At 40.2% G+C, this 20,607-nt stretch overlaps 1 protein-coding gene across 1 annotated transcript; it reads right to left on the bottom strand.

Annotated features, from left to right (window-relative positions):
- Positions 1–2,338: 2,338 nt before the first annotated feature.
- LBR (lamin B receptor) lies at positions 2,339–19,025 on the bottom strand. The gene is made up of 14 exons (XM_053383052.1): positions 18,808–19,025; positions 15,411–15,583; positions 13,457–13,654; positions 12,818–12,901; positions 12,135–12,315; positions 11,074–11,270; positions 9,972–10,026; positions 7,394–7,588; positions 6,763–6,866; positions 6,196–6,321; positions 4,973–5,141; positions 3,606–3,686; positions 3,368–3,490; positions 2,339–2,575 (listed from the first exon to the last, which is right to left on the bottom strand). The coding sequence occupies exons 2-14, from the start codon at positions 15,573–15,575 to the stop codon at positions 2,415–2,417; spliced, it is 1,839 nt and encodes a 612-aa protein (XP_053239027.1). The 5' UTR covers positions 15,576–15,583; positions 18,808–19,025; the 3' UTR covers positions 2,339–2,414.
- Between the last annotated feature and the right edge of the window lie 1,582 nt (positions 19,026–20,607).

Raw genomic sequence — 20,607 nt, 5'->3', positions numbered from 1 at the left:
TGAACATGACAAAGCAGCCCTGAGTTTTCCACCTCTGTAGTATGAGAAGGGCTCAAATGAATATGGCAGATCCTATGTTTATTTATTTCCTGAGTAGGAGTGTGAGCTTTTCAACCTCTTTCTGGGTAGAATGCATGTAATTCACCTGAACTCGGCTAGAACTCTTAAGAACTTAAACTATCCCAGGACACAGATACATCTTCAATCAGAGCCACTTATATTTTCAAAGGGCAAACAAAAATGTTAGAAGTCTCTTCCAAGTAAATAATTACATCTGCACAAAATCATTTCTAGATTAAATTTTAATTATGCAAGTTACTTTTTATGAAGTTCAATCTAAGGAGTACATTTTAGATGTAAAAAGGTGTAACAAACATGACACGTTGCAGTTTATATTAGTCAGGAACCACACTCCTGGGAGAACATGCTCATATAAAAAGATTACTCATTTTCCTTTAGAAGATATTTTAGAATTATCCAAAAATAGTGGTATTTCTACAATTTTCTTTGCATAACAAATTACAATAGATATTTTGAAGCACTCAATGTTTATAAGGATTTTTTCTGCTCTAAACAGATGTTATGCAGGCTAAAGAAAGTTGTCATGATCATTTCTGCCACACAACACACAGTCAATTTACAATCTTGTACAGCAGTAACTAAAATGGCTCATACAAATATACAGAGTACAATATGGATCCCCATAGGGCATAAGAGTGCTGTTATCCCCATCACTCAAGGCTATTCATGTTCCAAAGGACTGGTTAGACGGGGATATGGGCATTCGTTAAGTAAGCCCTACAGTGATCCACAATCATGCATTTTAACTATATTAAACGGAAAACAATTGTTATCAAGAACTATGCTACAAATTCATAAATGCAAAATATAGTCAAATTAAAAATGGGTACTTTGCTATTATTAAATGGATAATTTTTATCAGCTGTAAAAATTTCAACAGACCTGCTTTCTAATTTAATATATTAAAATGGCAATTATTCCTTCCATTTAGGTAAATAATTCCACCTTATAGCCAATTCAGTAAAAAACTATTCAATAAAATTTTATAGATGTTCTGCTACAAACAGCATAAAACCACATAGCATGAGTTGCTATGAAAACTCAAATATACAAAAATACATTTGTTAAAAAGTTCAATTAAAGTGGTTGACTTTAATCATGTTAAAAAGCTGCTTTAAATAGCAATTTGAAAAATTAGCATTTTTCCTACTTTCAACAGTATAAAAAGGCAAAATAACCTACATTTGAGGTAGCAATGCCAATTGACAAAACTTTGAATAAATTTCATATACTTCCATAACACATTTGTCATTGCAATATTTAAATGAGCACTTCAATTGTTCAACTCAATTTCATAGCAATACTTTATAAAACTTTTCAAAAATACTGGAAATGGTTTTAGTAAAAAAAAGATTTGCATCTTATACTCAAAACACTGTACAACAAAATCTTTCAATGTTACAATTTAAAGAAAAGCTATAGTACAAAGCAATGGTTTATAATAGCTGAAAAAACTGCCTATTTTTTCACAGTCTGTACAACATGCCACACCCTGTATCATTGTGTTTTGTCACTTGCACTTCTTGAGGTCTGACACTCTCAAAGAATGAGCTGTAAGGGATTTTAAAATATTCTCTTAAATCAATGTACTTTTTAGAGCACATAGTATAAGGAATACTATTATGTACTTCTTAGAGCACATAGTATAAGGAATACTATTATGTAAAAACTTCAAGAGGCATATGACAACCATCGCTCAGACTTAAAATGGGATTTTGTTCTCCAGAGCGAAGGGGTAGAGAAGCAACCCCTGTGTATTTGCTTCCCCAGAAGCAATTCCTGCTTCTGCAACAGCCACTAGGGATTCAGCCTGAGAACCAGTTATAAGAGACAGACCTGAGTGAGAACTACTATGATTAGAATGCTGTAGCATCGGAAGTCACTCTTCATTGGACTTTGTAATGTTTACTATTTTCTGGTGCATTTTGGCCAAGGGCTCTGAAGGTAGCCCACAGAATGAAAAATACAAAAGTTACACAAAACAAGCAAATCTTCAGCATTAAACCCTAAAATGGTCTTTCCTATGTCCAGAACAGATAATTAACATTATCCAGCATATACACTGCTTGGCAGGCTTTTAATGTGCTATACAACTAATTTATTGCTTAACTGAAGTGTGTAATTTGAAATGGGGAGATGGCTAAAAATATATGGAAAAGACTATTTTTAGTAGTTTATTGGTAAAGGTATCTGCAGCTTTACTATCTGATCACAATTTTTAAGAAAATCTAGCAGAATTAACGTATACCAAGTGCAGTGGTATGAGGTATGTGGTTTATTGCAATGAAGATTTGACTGCAGAAGCGGTGCATTATCCACCAGTTTGAAGATACTCAGTAGATATATGGAAATATGCGATATGGTACACGTTGACAGTATTTTTCCCATGCTAAGCCATATTTTTTCTTACATTGACGTTCATCACGGGCTTCTCGATGAATAAGCAAACCAGTAAAGTATATGACATAGAAATATGGTAAGATGTGGTTGATCCCTGTAAGAACACATAAAGTTATTTTTTCCACTCTTCACCTGAAAAGGTAAATAGGGGGGTTTTTTTGTTCATCACTTTAACATTAATAATTTATGACTGGGTTTTAATATTGACTTTCTTGATTAGATTTCAAGCTTGAACATCATATCTGTGAGTGCAAGTCATAATTTATTTTCTCTGTTTTCTATGCTGATAAAGAAAAAAAGAACTTACTGTCAAAAAGACAAACAGAACAATATACTTATGGTGTATTATCCCACCTAGCCGTCATCTTACGACATTTTTCAATTAGATCAGGGGGTGGGGAACATGTAGTTATCCACATGCTATTTGACTCCAACTCCCATCAGTTGCAAACAGCATGACGTATAGTCAGGGATGATGAAAGTTGTAGTTCAGCAATATATGGAGGGCCAGATTCCTCACCCGTTTTGATCCCATGTTCTGTAAAAATGAATTTCTCCCTTACCCATCCAGAGGTATTAAGAAGTCTAATATCTCAGTTAATAACAACCACTGGTAGGAATTTGAAAAACAGAGGTCAGAGGTAAAAACACAAATTAAACAATGGGATTGCACACACTCTCACACAGACAAATTCACAAGGCCAGTGTCCAAGCTGAATAGTTCCACCCTGAATGAATGGTTTAAGTGCGGGCAGGAAGCAGCCTTGAAGTCAACTCTTAATTGTTTTCTGCCTTGGACAATAGGTGGTGAAGTATCACCCACATGATGGCCTGCCACCCATGCAAAACATGGAAGATTTCACTAAAAGACACTTTACTATCTTACCACACGGTAAGGACCAAGCCAGAGCCATGATGATATCTCCAAGGTAGTTTGGATGGCGCACCAAGCCCCACCAGCCAGAGACCAGGAGGTTTTTTCCAGTTGCAGTGGGAATAACTTTTAAGTCTGTATAATGATATACAAATAAATATTATTTGTACTCTGTAGATGAGAACACACTGTGTAATATTAATATATAGAAAGCACTAATAGAAAACCAATTTGCCTAAGAAGTACTTACGGGCAACTTTTGGATCCTTTGGATTTCTTCGAAATATGTTTTTCTGTGAATTCGCACCACGAAAAATGTAATAGCCAAGAACTTCAGAAAAGAAAGAAGAAGCAACTATTATTTCCTTGCAGAACTTGCCAACAGCACACAGTCCATTGTCTTTCCAGTTTTACATTAATAACAATGACAAGGGCAATGTTCTTAGGCATCTATTTATTGTCCAGTTTTCTAATCGTGAGTACAATTGATGTGGATATTACAAATTTACTTGCTTACTCTGAGGCTGCCTCAGCTCTGGAGAACCCCTGGCCAGCCCCAGAGGCACCTTTTGCCTGCAAGAAACAGCCACACAAGGCTTTGGGAGGCAGACACAAGAGGGCATCAGAGGAGAGAAGGAAGGAAAGAAGGTTGCCCACAGTACCCCTGACCATCATTCAAGGCACCCCACGGTGCCACAGCACACGTTGAAAGCCACTGCTATACAACATGAAATAGAGATGGGGAATTATTTGTAGTTTTTATAGCTACTCTACCTTGAAGAAATGCTATTGAACAATGACACTCAAAGAGACTGATGGCAAACACCCTCTCTAAAAATTACTTGATTTACTGAATTGTTGACATCAGTTTGGGTCAGGAAAGGGCTTTCTCAACTGACCGTGAAATATTATTCCTTCACAAGACCTGAAGGTTAATTGTGCTGGCTGATAAGAGAGATGGGAGGCCAGTAAATCTACCTGTGTGTCTCTACCTAGGAACCTTGCGAACCTTGAGGCCCACAAAAGAAAAACCAGCTGTAACTTGCTGCACCTTCTTTTTCTTTTTTTCTTTGTTACTTCTCTGGGACAAGGGGTGGGAGGTTTTTGATGTGGATGCTTGTGAGCAACAATTCATACCACTCAGGGTGAGAGTCTGAATGGGTTGGAGAGTGGGGGTGAAAGGTGTTAACTTAGTCAAAAGCTACAGGGTGAGAGTCCGTTGGCACAGAGTGGGACCCTCTTTGTGTGAGTAACGGGGAGTGAGTGGGCGACTTAAGTGAAAAACTATGTGGGAACCATTGCTAAGATCATTGGTTGTTTAACCTGTATAAATGATTTGTGTTTGATTTTTACTTAGGTATTTGGTTAAATTGGATATTTTAATTTGTCACTGTAGCTTTGCTTGTTTACAAAAAATATGACAGAATTGTTAACTTGTTGCTTATTGGGCCTGCGTATATGATTTTGTAATTTTTGTATTTTTTCTGCTTATTTTTCTTACTCTGTGATTGAAAATATTTGAATAAATCCTGAAAATAAATCAATATATTAAGCATTCCCATAAAGCATCCAGAATGCTTTTAAGTAAAGCAATATTTCATTTTAATTGCCACTTACTATTCAAGGCTACAATTGCAGAAGCTGATAACCAAGAAAGTTCATTCGGATGTTTCACTAAATAGAAGGCTTGCAAGCTGTAGATAAAAGGAACCCACACCAAGTCTCCAAATGCTAGCATGAACCCAAAACCATCATGGATGATGTCCATTGTTGTGAGAATAGCTTCCTAAAAAGTTAAAAGAATTAAATGAGTACTGATTTTTGTTAATGGCCAAAATATTTTCACTATACTGTATCGTTAGGGTTGTGTACATGTGGAATATGCAGCAAAGCACACAGAGACTGAATTTACACTTTTCTAAAAATCAGCAAATGTTTTTCAGCAATGAGCTCTCAATGCCTTTTACAATTCAGCTATCTAGACAGACAGATGAGAGCCAAAACAGGAGAAACTAGTACTAGTTTCTCACTCTACTTCCCCTTCTCTCACACATAAACATCACACCCATTCACACAAAAGCTCTTACCCCATTCATCCATCCATTATCTCATTCACACTCACACACCCAAGACAACCTGCTCCAGTGCACAGCCACCTATTTTGTGCTTCACCCCTTTGGCTAAGAAAGTTAGCCAATCTTGTAGATTGCCACCACAGAATGTACAATATGTCCCCTCTTCCAAAACTGAAATCACTTTGTGGGCTGTATCCTTGATGCCCTCATCCTGTCAGAGAAAGAAGAGCCAGCAGGCAGACATGGTGCCTGGCTCATTCTGTGGTCAACCCTTAGAGCAAGACACCTAGAAGATCTGGCATCTCTTCTGAGATGGCAGACCAGATAGCACACAGCCAAATGCCTTCCCCAATGCCCACAGCAGTCTTCCCTGCCACTGAAGGTTGCTCCAGGTGCTGGGAAAGGTGTCTGGTTTTTGGCATCCATAGGGAAGACCCCAGAAGCCCACCTATATGCAGTCTACAGAAAGATGCAACCCCTTTCACTTGACAGAGGGGAACAAGTTATACAACAATTTCCTCCTATGTTTCATGATCAGCCTAGCCCACAATCATTTTCAGCCAACTGTTGTGATGATGAGCCAATCATATGCTTGTTGCCATATCAAGGTAAGAGATGGTTTTCTCCACGACCAAAATGGGGATGCTGAGAAACATGAGGAAGGCACTAGCACGATTAGAGGAACCACAAGGTTTGCAGAAGTACAACACTTTTAAAAAAACAAACAAACTCCAAAAGGAGGCAAAAAATAAAAATAAACATTACCTCATTCCAAAGTGCATCCACCACATAAAGGAGCTGGAAACTATTAACCAGTATCATGGACAAAGATGGCATATTCAGATGTTGCACTTTCATCTCAGTCAACAGCATTGCCAAGTTAATAACAACCTTACAAAAATTAAGTTGCACATTAAAATCAACTTTTATCTGGTGAAACAGTAACACAAGTTTCAATGATTTCAATGTTCAATGTTTCAAGCATTTTTCTCCTGCTCACAAGAAGAATTTTACTCATGTATAAGCAGTTTGACCTAGTATGTGCTCTTTTCCCTTTAACCTTTCTATTTATCTTCCCCTATTTGCATTTTAACTCTTATAAATTAAACAATAGCTATGTAAAATGAGAGATACTTGCAGCTGTGAACATTGTACAACTAATGCTATCATGATAATGCAGCTGTTTGTAGTATATAATATAGTGTCATCATAATGTTGATATTTCCAATATTTTGCAATCTTTTCCTGCAGTACATTTTTCATTTTAAGAACTTTGTTGTCTTATTTGTAAAATCAAAGATGATGCAAAAATAGATTTAAACACTTACTCACCCAGCCAATTAGCCCTGGTCGTAACTCACAGAAGTATTTCAGGTCAAAATTTCTGATCCGAGGATTTAATTCACGTCCCATAAAAAAGTCATAAAATATATTCCCTACAAATAAAAATAAATTGGACCACGGTATAATATTGGCTACTGTACTGTTACTGGGTTTTATCCAAGTCACACTTAAAGTAGTCCCACTGAAATTAATGTACTTAAGACAGCCAGAAATTTCTGTCTAGAAACTCTTACAAGACAGTTATGCCAAACTTGTCCCACATTCTTAAAATACACTGAAAAGAAAGTGGGTATACATTCTTCTATGTTATAAGTTTAATTTATTACAACTTTACAGGAGCACACAATCCAATAAGAATGCTTTTTATCAAGGTACATGCAAATTATGTAAATAGCATGAGCGGATTAAATCAGACAAAACATTCTGAAATAAAATGCATTTAAAGTTAAATGCATGATTCCTCTTAGTGTTTCACTGAAAGCCCCAAGACAGAGACTATGGAGCAGAGGAACGGGGGTTAATGTAGTTTGTAATGACAGTACTTTTGACATGCAGAAATGCATAAGAACAAAAAATAAAATAAATCAAGCACGGTATGTTTTCACAACTGAACACTTACCAGAATTCCCCCCAGGTGACAATTCTTGTTCGGATGCTCTTAATGAACGGGCATAGAGATAAATGCTTAACACCACAGAAAAAACTGTAGCACAGACAGCAAATTGTAGGAAATGGTCATATATATAGGAAAACTCCATTTCAAAATACAGAGAAATTCCTACAGCTGCAGCTGTTAGGATAAAAGCATAGAATCCTTGAAGGAGAGAAAAAAACACAGATTATGTGAGACACAAGTAAAAAAAAGAAACACTACTCTAAAGACACATTTATGAAAGTGAATGCGTATAAACATTGTAAATCATTTTCCTAATTAAATCATCTTAATAAAGTGGGCTCTGATAGAAAATTTTATGCCAGAAATCTTTGTATTTATTGTTTCCAATTTGGCACTATTTATACACAATGTGAAACCCTAAGACTGCACTTCTGTATTCATTTACCTTGGAATTAACTACACTGAAGCCAAAGGGACTTATTTATATAAAAAATAATCTATTTATTATAATAAAAAACTTTAAGCTGCTTACATGAAAAATAACAATGCAACATTCAATAAAAGTTCTTCAAACGCTTAGCCCCCCCAACCCTGCCCTCCCTCGTTAAAAATAAACAGAAAGCTCTTGGGCAAGCTTGGCTAAACACATCAGAGCTTTCCAAACTTTTTATGTTGTTGACACACTTTTTTACATGCATCATTTCACAACACAGTAATTCAGTTTCACTAGCACACCGGAGGTGAAACTAACCCCTTATAAGAGTGTTTCCGCAACACACCTACACACTGCACATTAATGTGTTGCAACACAGTTTGGAAAGCTCTGACATACATTTTAATTACTGTATTTGTCCCACAAATTACATTGTTGGGGGGGGGGGAGCTTTCCAGAAGGTGGGTGCTATCATCTAGCTGGTTTCCTTTCACTGTGTCACCATATGGCCATGTGCTGGTTGTGCCATGACCAGGAGGGTATCCTTGAAAATTCTTAAGAGATTGGCTAGGTCTGTACTGGGGAAGACAGCCTGCTATGTATTCCGGTTCCAATGTGTTTTGAGCTTTAAATGTCAAAAGCAAAGCCTTGAGCTTGACTTGGTAGCTAATAGGCAGCCAGTACTTTCAAAACTGAGTGTCCTACTAAACATTCTAGTATGAGACTAATTGTTAGGTTACTCATGTTACACCTTGGCAATGCTACCCGTGTCAAGGCACCGTTGTAGTTGGCACACCAACCCAAGATGGTAATGGATGACCTGAGCCACTGAGGTCAGCTAGGTCTCTAGTGATGGATCTAGCAAGCACCCCAAACTCTATACAGTCGTACCTTAGAAGTCGAACAGAATCCATTCCAGAAGTTCGTTCAACTTCCAAAATGTTTGGAAACCAAAGTGCGGCTTTTGATTGGCTGCAGGAAGCTCCTGCAGCCAATTGGAAGCCACAGAAGCCCTGTCAGATGTTCGGCTTCCAAAAATAGTTCACAAACCGAAACAGTCACTTCCGGGTTTGTGGCATTCGGGCATTCGAGAACTAAGGTGTTTGAAAACCAAGGTACAACTGTATTTGCTCCTTCAGAGGGAGCACAACCCCATCCAGAACCAATACAAAGCAAAGTTTGCACATCTGGGAATCACCCATCCACATGGACTCTTGTCTTTTCAGGATTCAGTAACAGCCCACATCTAGTCCATGATTGCATCCAGGCATGGTTTAAGACATGCATGGCCTCTCCTGATTCCGTTATTACTGAATGAAATGGAGCTGGATGTCATCAGCAACACTTTGCTCCAAATCTAATGATCAATGGTATCAAGAGCCACTGAGAATTCCAGGAGAATCAACATTGTCACATTTCCCTGTCCCTCTCTTGAAGGATATCATTCATCAGCAACTCAGACTAAGTATGTTAAGGACAAGAATTCAAATTGTATTATGACTACAACAATATATGTGTAATGAAAATTTAGCCCGTTTAGACACATATTACACTAGAAGTATAAAACAAACTATGGTTATGGCCATTGCCCATTACTGAAGGCTACCATACCTACAGACAAGTACTAAGCAAATGGAAAATTAAAAGCAGACAATCAGCTGTAACCATATACAGTGGTGCCCCGCAAGACGAATGCCTCGCAAGACGGAAAACCCGCTAGACGAAAGGGTTTTCCGTTTTGGAGGTGCTTCGCAAAACGAATTTCCTATGGGCTTGCTTCGCAAGACGAAAATGTCTTGCGAGTTCCTGCGGGGTTTTTTCCCTCCCCCCCCCTTTTTCCCAAGCCGCTAATCCGCTTATCAGCTGATCCGCTAAGCCGCTTATCAGCTGATCCGCTAAGCCGCTTAACAGCTGATCCGCTAAGCCGCTTATCAGCTGATACGCTAATGGGCTTGCTTCGCAAGACGAAAAAACCGCAAGCCGAAGAGACTCGCGGAACGGATTCTTTTCGTCTTGCGAGGCACCACTGTAGCTGAAAACCCAAAGCATCATTTGGCATGATAACTGAACCATATATTCTCATGCTTGCAATCTCAATAATTATAGGTTACCAGTTTAAAAGTAATGTTGAATTTAAAACCTAATTACCATTTATCCTGTATTCCAGTCTCATTCCATTCAAAAGTGGGGTCCCTTCTACAATCTTAAAAGAAAAAGAAAAAAGTCTTTTCCACCTAGATTCAGGAGTGGTAAAGCAGATTATAGAGAAACAATCATTTTTTAAAGAACCTGTTGCCTTTCTACATTTTGTAGAATAACAGAGCCACTTAGCCAAGAGAAGGGGGAAATTCTAAACCTTGCAATTACATGATAATCCCCATGATATAAAACTGATTGCATAATAATCTGTAGTTTAAAAACTATAAAAAATAGATTAACCATGGCTCTTTCCATGCAATCACAAATCCCAAAGTTGGCATAGAAGAATACAACACTCATACAACTACAAAAATAAGATATCTAGATGAATTATTTATATTAATTCTAATAATTTATATACCACCTTTGATTTAAAAAAGAAATACTAAGGGGACTAACAGATCAATAAAACAATGTATCACAAGAAAACCAGTTCAGGAAAAAAAACCAAATTAAAATATTGATCACAGTAACCAGAAGCCAGTATTAATTGTCAGGAAAATGCCCAGGTAAGCAGACAGATTTTCATTTGTCAACATAAACATTCTATGATCAATCTGCTTGATCATCACAGGCAGATCAATGTACAAGGCAGAAACCAATATGTAAAAAAGCCCTTTTCAGCATCACTGTAAGATGTACACCTACAGTCCATGGCATGGTTCCTAAGGCTGCCTCTGCAGACCACAGTGATTGAGATTGTCACAATCCAGCTCACCACTCCATCAAGACATGTGTCTAGAGCATGCCTGGGTAACTCCTAAGTCAAATGTAACAGAGAAACAGGGCTGAGTGCCCCAGATCTCCTGAAGTCCATCCCAATGGTTTCATATAGAATCTATGATGTAAAATAGAATTGTGTACATTCCTGTTTGGCAGGAATGCAGTAGGAACACTGAAAATTGCAATAATTCTCCTCATGAAATATGGTCCCTCAAATCATCATTTGCATTGGTTTTGCTTTATGACAGCCATAATATTTTTAAAAATTGTGACACACACAAAATATTGCATTTTTGTAAATGCAGTATACAAATTTATAAAGTTTTACCTTTCCTATTGGGAGTAAGTAAAACAGAGCTTGGAGAAAGAACCAAAGAAGAAAGACACCAAACACTCTTGTCTCCCATAAACTTTCCAAAGCTGGGAGGGAGGGAGGAAAATTCAGAACACTGGGGTCTTTCTGAGTACACATCAACAACAAGTAAAATACAGTTGCAGGAAGGAGAAAAATCATTAAAAAGGCACCTGCAAAACAAACACACAGAATCAGAAGTTAAACAGAAAACAAAATACTGTAAAGCATTACTACAACAGAAAAACTGTTGTCAAACTACTCAGTTGTTACAATATTGCAACTCAAAGATCACCCCCCCACACACACACCAGGACTGTTACCTCTTTTAAGATATAATGCTTTCAATGCCTAATGGAGAACAATTTGAAATGGGTGACATAATCAAAGACTGCATGTATACTTCTAGCAATTGCACAGTAATGATATTGTCTAAACTTTATGGTACGAAAGGCTCTTGGCCAGCAGCAGGTAGCCACAGAGATGCAAGAGGAAGGAACTACAGTGGAACCTCAGTTGTCAAACATAATCTGTACTGGAAAAGACCATTCGACTTCCGAAACGTTCGACAACCAAGGTACAATGGGCAGTCAGCAAAATCCATTGAAAAAATGGAGAAACACGCCTCGGAAGCCATTAAACTTCTGAGGTGTTTGAAAACGGAAGCATTCGACTTCTGAAACGTTCGACTTCTGAAGCGTTCAACAACCAAGCTTCCACTGTAGTCCCAATTCTAGTCACTTGTCCAGATACTGATGACATGTAAGCATAGTAGCTGATGTCACACAGAAACCATGATTACTAGGAAAAGATTATGCAATAAAATTCATGAAAACCACTGTCATTATGTAACTATTTATTGAGTATGCTGGGATTCAAGAAACCACTACCAGGAGAGGTCTCAAATTGACTTCTAATGGAAATGCCAGCTCTGTATATACAATGATGTGCATACAGAGCTGCTTCCCTCCACTAAAGTGAATTTGGGAATTTGCAAAAAACTATATGAATGCTGCAGTACGCCAAGACTATCATACCAATTTTTCCTCCAAACTCTAGTTCCTTTGTCTTCATGCATACTTTTACAACAGGTTTGGGTTTCTCAAAAATTCTCTCTTCTGAATACATTTCTTCTGTTCTCTTCTCCTCCTTCCTTGAATGCAAATTGTAGCGTTCGAGGATGCGCTCTCTGGCACGCTCAGATTCAATTCTTTGGCGCTAAATACCATAGTGAAGGGAGAGGAAGTCATTTGCAATCATATTGCACCACCTGCTGGATATATCCCTCCATTCAAGTAATACTGCCTAAAAATCCCTCATTTCTTTGATCCCCACTCTGCTAATCTACACTGCCATACACTCCCTTCTCATACCAACTAGGTCCAGCCTCCTCCTCGAAAAAAACCCACAATTCCTTTTCATCAGTACATTTACAACACTATGCACACAGTCATTCTTAGCAAGATAAGAGCAATCTATTCCTTTGTCAATGCTCTTATATTCAAGATCCTTTCTCTACATTCTATCCATTTTATCATGTCAAAGTTCTTTATAAAATATTCAAGATCCTTTTTCTACATTCTATCCATTTTATCAAGCAATACATTTAATGCAGATATTGTAATCTCAAGGATTGAAGAGCAGCTAACTTTAAACATCTAACCAGAAGGTTTCCAGAAACAATGGAAATTTGAGTATGTTGAATACTATTATTTCATACCTCTAGAGTGTTGTGAGATGAGTAATTCACTTCTGTGATATCTGGCTCCCCATTATACTGGTTGGTATTGTTTTCATTTAGTTTCTGGATTAAAAAAAAAGAATTGAGTGTTTCCATTGTAGTAAATATTATCAGTTTTTTAAGAAAACCTTCCATTCCACAACTAATCATAGATTGCCTTTATAAATTTCTGATGTGTAGCACAGACACACAAGAGAACCAGGTTTTATGGAACCCTTGAATGAAATTCTAAAACAAATAACTTTGGGAAGTACCTGGTTTAGTTTTAACAGTCTCCAAATCTAAGTAGAAGAGGAATTTGTGAAACAGTGAAGTGGAAAATCAGTATATGGAACCTGTGGTATGCTCCATATACTTGACATTTTTATGTCTGTGCCAACTTTATTCTGACAGTACTCAATTCCTTCTACTTTCTTTGCAAAGGAAGAATAAATTGAATAGTGCATGAAATCTGGTTTGTTCAAGGTACAGTTGCTATGTGTTTTTGTGATTCCAAACTACAAAAAGTGCAGCTACTATCAAACTATATTGCCCATAAATTTTCTATATTTCGGTTTAGCTGTATGTGAACATAGCTTGACAAAGGGACTAGACATAAAAATAAATCAACTCAAATACCAAAGGAATCAAATTAGGTTCCCCAATCATATTCTTTTCATTTTTTGGTTCTCTGCTTTGAGAGGAAGAACGACGTCTGTGTTTTGCTGGTCGACCAGGTGAACGAGATCTAGAGCCTGATCTAGATCTGCTACCACTGCGTCTTGAAGGGGAAGCGGAGGAAGAGCTACTTTTTCTAAATCGAAAAGATGACATAGACTGAAAAAAAAAATAGTTACATCATTAGCTTTACAAACTAGTAGGTAGTTATTAATATCTCTAAATCTTCTATTTAAAAATATTCATTGTTTACATTACATTTCCAAGCACAAGTCAAAGTGTTGGTGCTGACCTTTAAAGCCCTAAACAGCCTCGGTCCAGTATACCTGAAGGAGCATCTCCAACCCCTTGGTTCTGCCCAGACACTGAGGTCCAGCACCAAGGGCCTTCTGGCGGTTCCCTCGCTGCAAGAAGCCAAGTTACAGGGAACCAGGCAGAGGGCCTTCTCGGTAGTGGGACCCGTCCTGTGGAACGCCCTCCCACCAGATGTCAAAGAGAAAAACAACTACCAGACTTTTAGAAGACATCTGAAGGCAGCCCTGTTTAGGGAAGCTTTTAATGTTTGACAGACTAATGTATTTTAATATTTTGTTGGAAGCCATCCAGAGTGGCTGGGGAAACCCAGCCAGATGGGTGGGGTCTAAATAAATAAATAAATAAATATTATTATTATTATTATTATTATTTACATTAATTCAGTTTTTTGGCAACATCGCTTGAAGGTGGATCAAGAAATTGAAAAGAGGTGAAATGAAGAAATAGTATGGCACCTTACTATTCAAGCTTGAGATTTAGGATTTGTATTTGTAAAGCACAACTGCCACCTCAGTCTAAAACCAAGGTAGCTGTAAAACCATAACAAATGTACTCAACCTTGAAAGCTGATGTGTGCAGCTCTACTCTTACTTAGGGGGAAATCTAGATGTATGGTGATTTATGTAGGTGATAACCCTACATAAATAAATATGAAATTGCATAATCCCAAACATTAGCACCAATATTGAAAATAAAGCACAGCTTATTTCAACATACATTCAACATATATTTAAAATACATTTGTTTGGAAAATAAATATGATTTTTATTTGAGTTGCTAAAACACACCCTAAAATACCAAAGTAGTTCATTTTGGACTTTAAAATATTCTGCACACATGCTGAATAGATGTGGGATCAGGATGTGGGAGATATATGCATTTTTAAGAAATTCAGCAACCCCAAACATTGTGTGTCAGATGTGAACTGATACAACCAGAGCAGTTATTACTGAATCTACTTGAATATAAAGGATACAAATTTCTTCAGTTTCCTAAATGCCTGATATACTACAAATTTTCAAAGCTGAGCCCCCAGCAATTTTTTTAAAATGTGGCTGTACACGCATTACAATATGTTTAATGACTTTACAAGTGTTCAACAAACTCCATGGCCATGGTACAACACCTGCATGTGGAAAATTCTGTTGATACTGCACAGAATGCCCCTCAAAGCATTTTATAATGGGCTAATCTTAAAACATACAAAATCAATAAGGAAAAGGAGCAGAATGGCTTGATATATAGTGCAACTTCACAAACCATGGGTAGTATTCAATGCTCTCATTCCATCAGTGCAAGCACTTTTGGCTGCACACTGGAACTTCCACTTCGCCTTCCAACGTGCTCTGAGGGTTCCACCAAAATTCTGGAGTAGTTTTGGGGATGGCACAGCATGAAACTTCTGTTATACAAATGGAAATCTTTGTGCTAATGGAGCAAGTGCATTGGATACCACCCCACAGTTTTATCCTCATACTGCAGGAATATACACAGAAGCAAATATTTAGGACTAATGACTGAAGTGTAGCCCAAAGGGTTCATTAGTAACCAAACAAATGAGCCCTTCTTGTTATGATTATTTACTCTAGAGACTAATTACCCTCATATCGCTTTCTTTTAGCTGAAGCTCAGTTCCATCTTTGTATTTTACTGTGTAAAGATGAGTTCGGTCGTCATAGCTGGTTACTTGTACTTCATAATACAGAACACTTCCAGGCCACCGGCCCATTACCACTTCTTCATCAGCAAACTTTCTCCTGGGCATGTTTCAATCTGGGGGGAAAAGTGGAGGAAATTGAAGTTGTTAGCATAGATGTTGCAAAAGTCAAATCATGCTTTGAGTCTAATGAAATTAAACAAAGTCACCTGTGTGCTGAATGAGCTAAACGGAAGAAATGTATGAGCACTTAACAAGAGTTACTGTATTTCAACGCATAATGGTCACCACCGTGCAATAGTCGAACCCCCTCTTTTTCGGACCCTAAAATTGGTCCCCAGAGCAATCCCTGCATTGCAGGGGTGAAAATGCCTTGCCAGTGGGACATTTTGTTTTGCTCAACAGCATTTCCCTGCTTTTGTAAATGAAATGGCTCTTGGCGCAGCTGTTTCCCAGCCTCTTCCTGTTTCCCTGTGGGCCCAGGGCTGCCTGCGGGACTTGCCTGTTGGCCAAGTCAGCCCTCAGCCCAGAGAGGATGAGGCAGCCCCGCACAGGGAGCAAGGGCGGCAGCAGCTGAGGAGGTCTGGTCTGAGAGCCAGTGACAGAGGAGAAATGTGATGGCAAGGTCTTGCCCATGGATGTGCCCAGTGTCTGGTAACTAGCGACAGTAGAGCATGCATCTGAGGCAGGGCTTGTGCAGCAAGCCTCTGGGTTCTCCATGTGGGGCTTGCGGGGCAGGGTCAGAGACCTAGGTTATGTATTTACCATATTTCACTGTGTAATTGTCACCACTGCATAATAGTCACACCCCTTTTTAAAAAGAAAAAATGGCATTAAAAAAGCAACCATTACACAGTACTAGTATTTTACTCCAGTTCTAAGCTGCACAGGTGCAAAAAAGAGTGTAGGATTTTCCTATCTGTTCAAATATATTAGTTCAACACACACACGGGAAAAATATGAAACTACACAAACACAATGGGAAAACCGGTACAAGAGCACTATGTGCTACAGAGGTTACAATCTATGCTTTGCCTATTGCAGTCAATAGGCTTAGGACTGCTTAACCTAGCGTTGGACTGTAGCTTGACTCCATTCATTGAACTGATGTCAACAAAACGCCCCCATTTCAAAAAGGTTATGACAGGTCCAAAATATTTTTGGGCCCAGGGTGACATCTTAAAATCCATTAAATGACTTGCTTTCTTGTCAGAAGTTAGCTCATAAACAAGGGTTGGAACAAGGATCCATCCCTTTAATCAACACATAACTGTTAACTCTGCACTGCTATTCATACTTACATGTAAGCCCACTGAAATTAGTGGGGCTTACTTCCTGGTAAAAATACACAGAACAAGCTGCATTTCAGGTGCAGAGGGGAGAAGCGTATACCACCTCAGTGGCTTTATACAGTGAAGAGGTCTATAAGAGTAATAAACGTGGAGCAAGAAATAGAACTTTTACTTCTAGAAAAATGCAGTGCAAGTCAAATAGTATCTGTACTGAATTAAGTAACAGTTGCAACGATACCAAATTTCTCAAGTGTGTGCTTGTTATTTGGTGTAGCAATTTACGACACAAATGAAACAAAATTAGATCTTAAATTGCAGGTGTGCTTGCGAAGATTGATGCAGCAGGCACAAGTCTCCCACATAACACATTTAGCCCTGTAAGCATAAAATACTAAGCATATCCATGTTTTACTGGATTTTTGTGCAACAGTACTCCTTGTTGACTATGTCAGGTGCACTTGTCTGACATCTACACTAAATTAATCTATGCATTTCAAAATAAATTAAAGAGCAAAAATCCTGTTGATGTCTGCAGGCTAGTATTTATTGGGACTTTGGGATGTACCATAAGCCCCATGAGGAGTCGTAAGACATCTTCAAGGAGTGCATATCAATCCCATGGAATGATAGGCTCCTGAGTGCTTTCCTTCACTACAGCTAAGACTTGGGTAGGTTCAGAGTGTGCCCCGGCAGCAGACCCTCACTGGATGTGAGAATAACCGGATCTTAACATCACTCCAAAGTGATTTGAAAAACAGCAAGCTTAGAGATAGTTGCTGTATGTTTCCTTCTGCAAGGCTTTGGGAGGTGACTAGAAAGTATCATTTAAAAAAATATTTCTAATATTAGTATGTTATTACTACTACAGCTTGCAAATCCTCATATACACAGTGCATACACATGGCTGAATGAAAAGCTTTCACACATTTGTCTGCGGAACAGGTTTTTGTATAAGACTAATTAGAAGTAGAATCATAGAATTGTAGTCTTGGAAGGGACCCCAAAGATCATCTAGTACTGCCAGTTTTAAATTTGGATGTTGCCACTTAATTAGCTTCAACAGCAGTGCAATTAATGATCTTAGTACTGCAGCCTTAGGATTCCTTCCAGCAGCATTTGCAGTTTTACAACCATTTAACATGAAATTCACACATTTGCAGTGGTTTCAAAGGGGACCTAAAAATCAAAACCCCGAGTGAGTTGTCCTGGGAAACTGCAGACGGAAGTGCAAATTCCCAATTAACCATAAAGCTCACTGGGTGACCGTAGGCTACTATGTCTCAGCCTCCTAGGGTTGAAAATAAAATGGGGAGCGCAACCATCACGCACAATATTTTGAGCTTCTTGGAGGAAAAGTGGAATATAAATGAAATAAGTAAGTGTCCTCTATTCACTTCTCCCCAGAAACTACCAACGAGAAGAGTGCGTACGTCAGAGCCGGAGATAAACATTACTATTATTATTTTAAAAAGGTGAACTTCCATCCCAACGGGAATATTATTCTAAAACAAGTTCCACCAAGTTCCGTGGAGCTGGCCCCTAGTAAAGATGCTTAGCATCGCAGCCTTCAAGAGCTGCTGCCATCACTTCCAGACCCCTCCTGCGTGTCGCGAGGTGCCTGCGATGCTCTCCGACCTTTTCGCTTCGCGGCTCTCAGGGGCGGGATCCGCTTTCCGCAAAGAGGGGAGGACAACGCGCTCGCGCAGGCTCTGCGGCGCCTCAAACGGCCCACGGGAGAAACTTAGCCCGAGGTCTCCTGAGGAGTTCGTTACCGGCGCCTCGCGGGTGGGACTGGGGGGGGGGAGAGAGGCGACGCGCGGCTCTCGAAACAAAAGAGCCTGGCGAAATGCCGAGGGGGGACGCGGAGCGACGGCTGTGGGAGGCAGAGGCTGCAGCCTGACGGCACCGAGGCCTCAGAAAATGGAGGCGGAGGGAGAGAAGGAAGGAGGGAGGGTGGGAGCAGAAGGAGGCGGCGACCGCCCGGCACCCTCCCTCGCAGGACAGGCGCCGAAGGGGTGTGTCCCGGCCCGCAAACAACGCGTCCTCACCTGGTCGCTGCGCCCCCGCCGCGTCGTCTGGCACGGAGGTCTCCGCCGAGCAACGCGAAGCCTGGGCAAGCGGGCGAAGGAAGGGGGCGAACTCAACGGCAGCAAGAGCCAACCGCCTCAAGCGACGGTTACGGGAGCGATAGCGGGCGACGTTCCAAATCCCTCCCCCGGGTCCCGCTGGGAGGCGCGAAAGGCCAGGCGCCAACCGCTGCCATTGGCCAAGCCGCGGCGTTTGAATCCGTCTCGGCGGCCTCCCATTGGCTGAGAGTCGGTGGCGCGTTCCTCCCTCTCGCGCTCCGACGCTCAACCTCCCGAGTTCCGGTCCAAGTTGTGCCTCCGCTTCAGCCAGTTGACATAGTTCACTCCGGGGAGCTGAGAATCCTGTAGCGGAGCGCCAAAGGGATCCGCCTCCTCTCAAAGCTCCTCGCTGCTGCTCGTCCGGCTCTCTCCGGGTGATGGAGTGGGGAGCAGGCTCTCTTCCCCTCTCCTTCCAGTTTGCACATCTGAACAGATGCAAACGTGTCGATAAGCGGGTTCCCAGATGAAATCAAGGATGGTGGGGACGCCGCCCAGAAGTTCCCGCTCCCACTGTGGATGGCGAAGCATAGTTTTAACGCGCACGCGGGGAGTTTGGGTGGGTGTGCAAAGCAATCGGCTCACGTTTCTGTCAGCGCAGATCAGACAACACCCGCCCACCCAGTCCCTGTGCACTGAACCGCTTTATGCCAAGAAAAACAAAAGATGCAGGAAGTCCAAAGCGGTGCAAGCCGCACGCCCTGAAATTTGAAGAGCTTCGCATATACAGAACCATTTGCGACTGGTGCCTTACTGTTACTGAATTGGATACGTCCGAAATTTTAAACACCTCTTCTATTTCCAGCAGCCGATGGTCTTTTTAACCTGCAGTGCTGTCCTCTGCCCCATGGCTTTGATGATAGAGAGAACGAGCGTGACCCTCATTTCGAAACAAAACCGTGCTAGACGTTTATTTTCTTGAGTGCCTTTCATCAAAAGGTTCCAAGGCGGTGATCAAAAGTCTGACGAACGATTCACAGGCTATATAAATGCAATACAAAACCAACCCATAAACATAGCAATAGGGAACAAGAGAAGAGACAGACTAAAAATAGGCTGGCTCTGTAAGGATTGCGTGAGGCACATAAGGGGGTTCAAACCTCCGTTTGGGAGCTTGTAAGGTTTGCTGCTGGCTGTGCCAGTGAGTCTGGAAGTGCTGTGGTGTCACCTGGTGTTGCAGGGTGGCAAGACACCTGCCATTTTTGCATGTTAAGGTTGTGTGTGTTTTCCCTCCCTTCCCTGTTGAAAATGCATTGGTAATAGTGGCTATTCAGCTAGCATAGTAACTATGTGCCTTAAGTCCCAGCATATTGGCATATTGAACCAGCTGCAATCCTATGCATATGCCAACCAACCCCCCCAAAAAAAAGAGCTCAACAACTTTTGTGTCTGTATTTTCAACTTTTGAAATATGGCAATAGCCTAGTTTCACCCCTGGCATATGCTTACCTAAGGCCAGAATTCAGTCAGGACAGCAACGTGTACGAATGCTTCCAGATGGGAGTTTATTGTGAACTATGTGCTGCTTATGCATGCAAGCTCCCCCGCACTGCCAGTTCCCATGCTATTGTCACAATCAAATCCAAAATGTAAAAACAACTTATAGCTGCAGCCACTGCTGCTGTGGAAGCGTATATGGGGTGTGTGTGTAACAGGTTTATCACGTGTGATGTTTCAGTGAGTGGCTTCTAAGGCTACCACAGCCTACTTCCATTTGCTTGTCAC

Source organism: Podarcis raffonei, chromosome 3, assembly GCF_027172205.1.
Source record: "Podarcis raffonei isolate rPodRaf1 chromosome 3, rPodRaf1.pri, whole genome shotgun sequence".
Classification (NCBI taxonomy): domain Eukaryota; kingdom Metazoa; phylum Chordata; class Lepidosauria; order Squamata; family Lacertidae; genus Podarcis; species Podarcis raffonei.
Note: the sequence above shows the minus strand (reverse complement) of the source record. Positions and strands in the feature narration are given on the sequence as shown.

Excerpts from the sequence above, each read along its gene's own strand:
- LBR (XM_053383052.1), bottom strand. The coding sequence starts at position 15,575 with ATGCCCAGGAGAAAGTTTGCTGATGAAGAAGTGGTAATGGGCCGGTGG. Across the intron at positions 6,322-6,762 it reads GACCAGGGCTAATTGGCTGG|GTTGTTATTAACTTGGCAAT; the intron begins GTGAGTAAGTGT and ends AATTTTTGTAAG. Across the intron at positions 3,687-4,972 it reads TGCAATTGTAGCCTTGAATA|TTCTTGGCTATTACATTTTT; the intron begins GTAAGTGGCAAT and ends TCTTTTCTGAAG.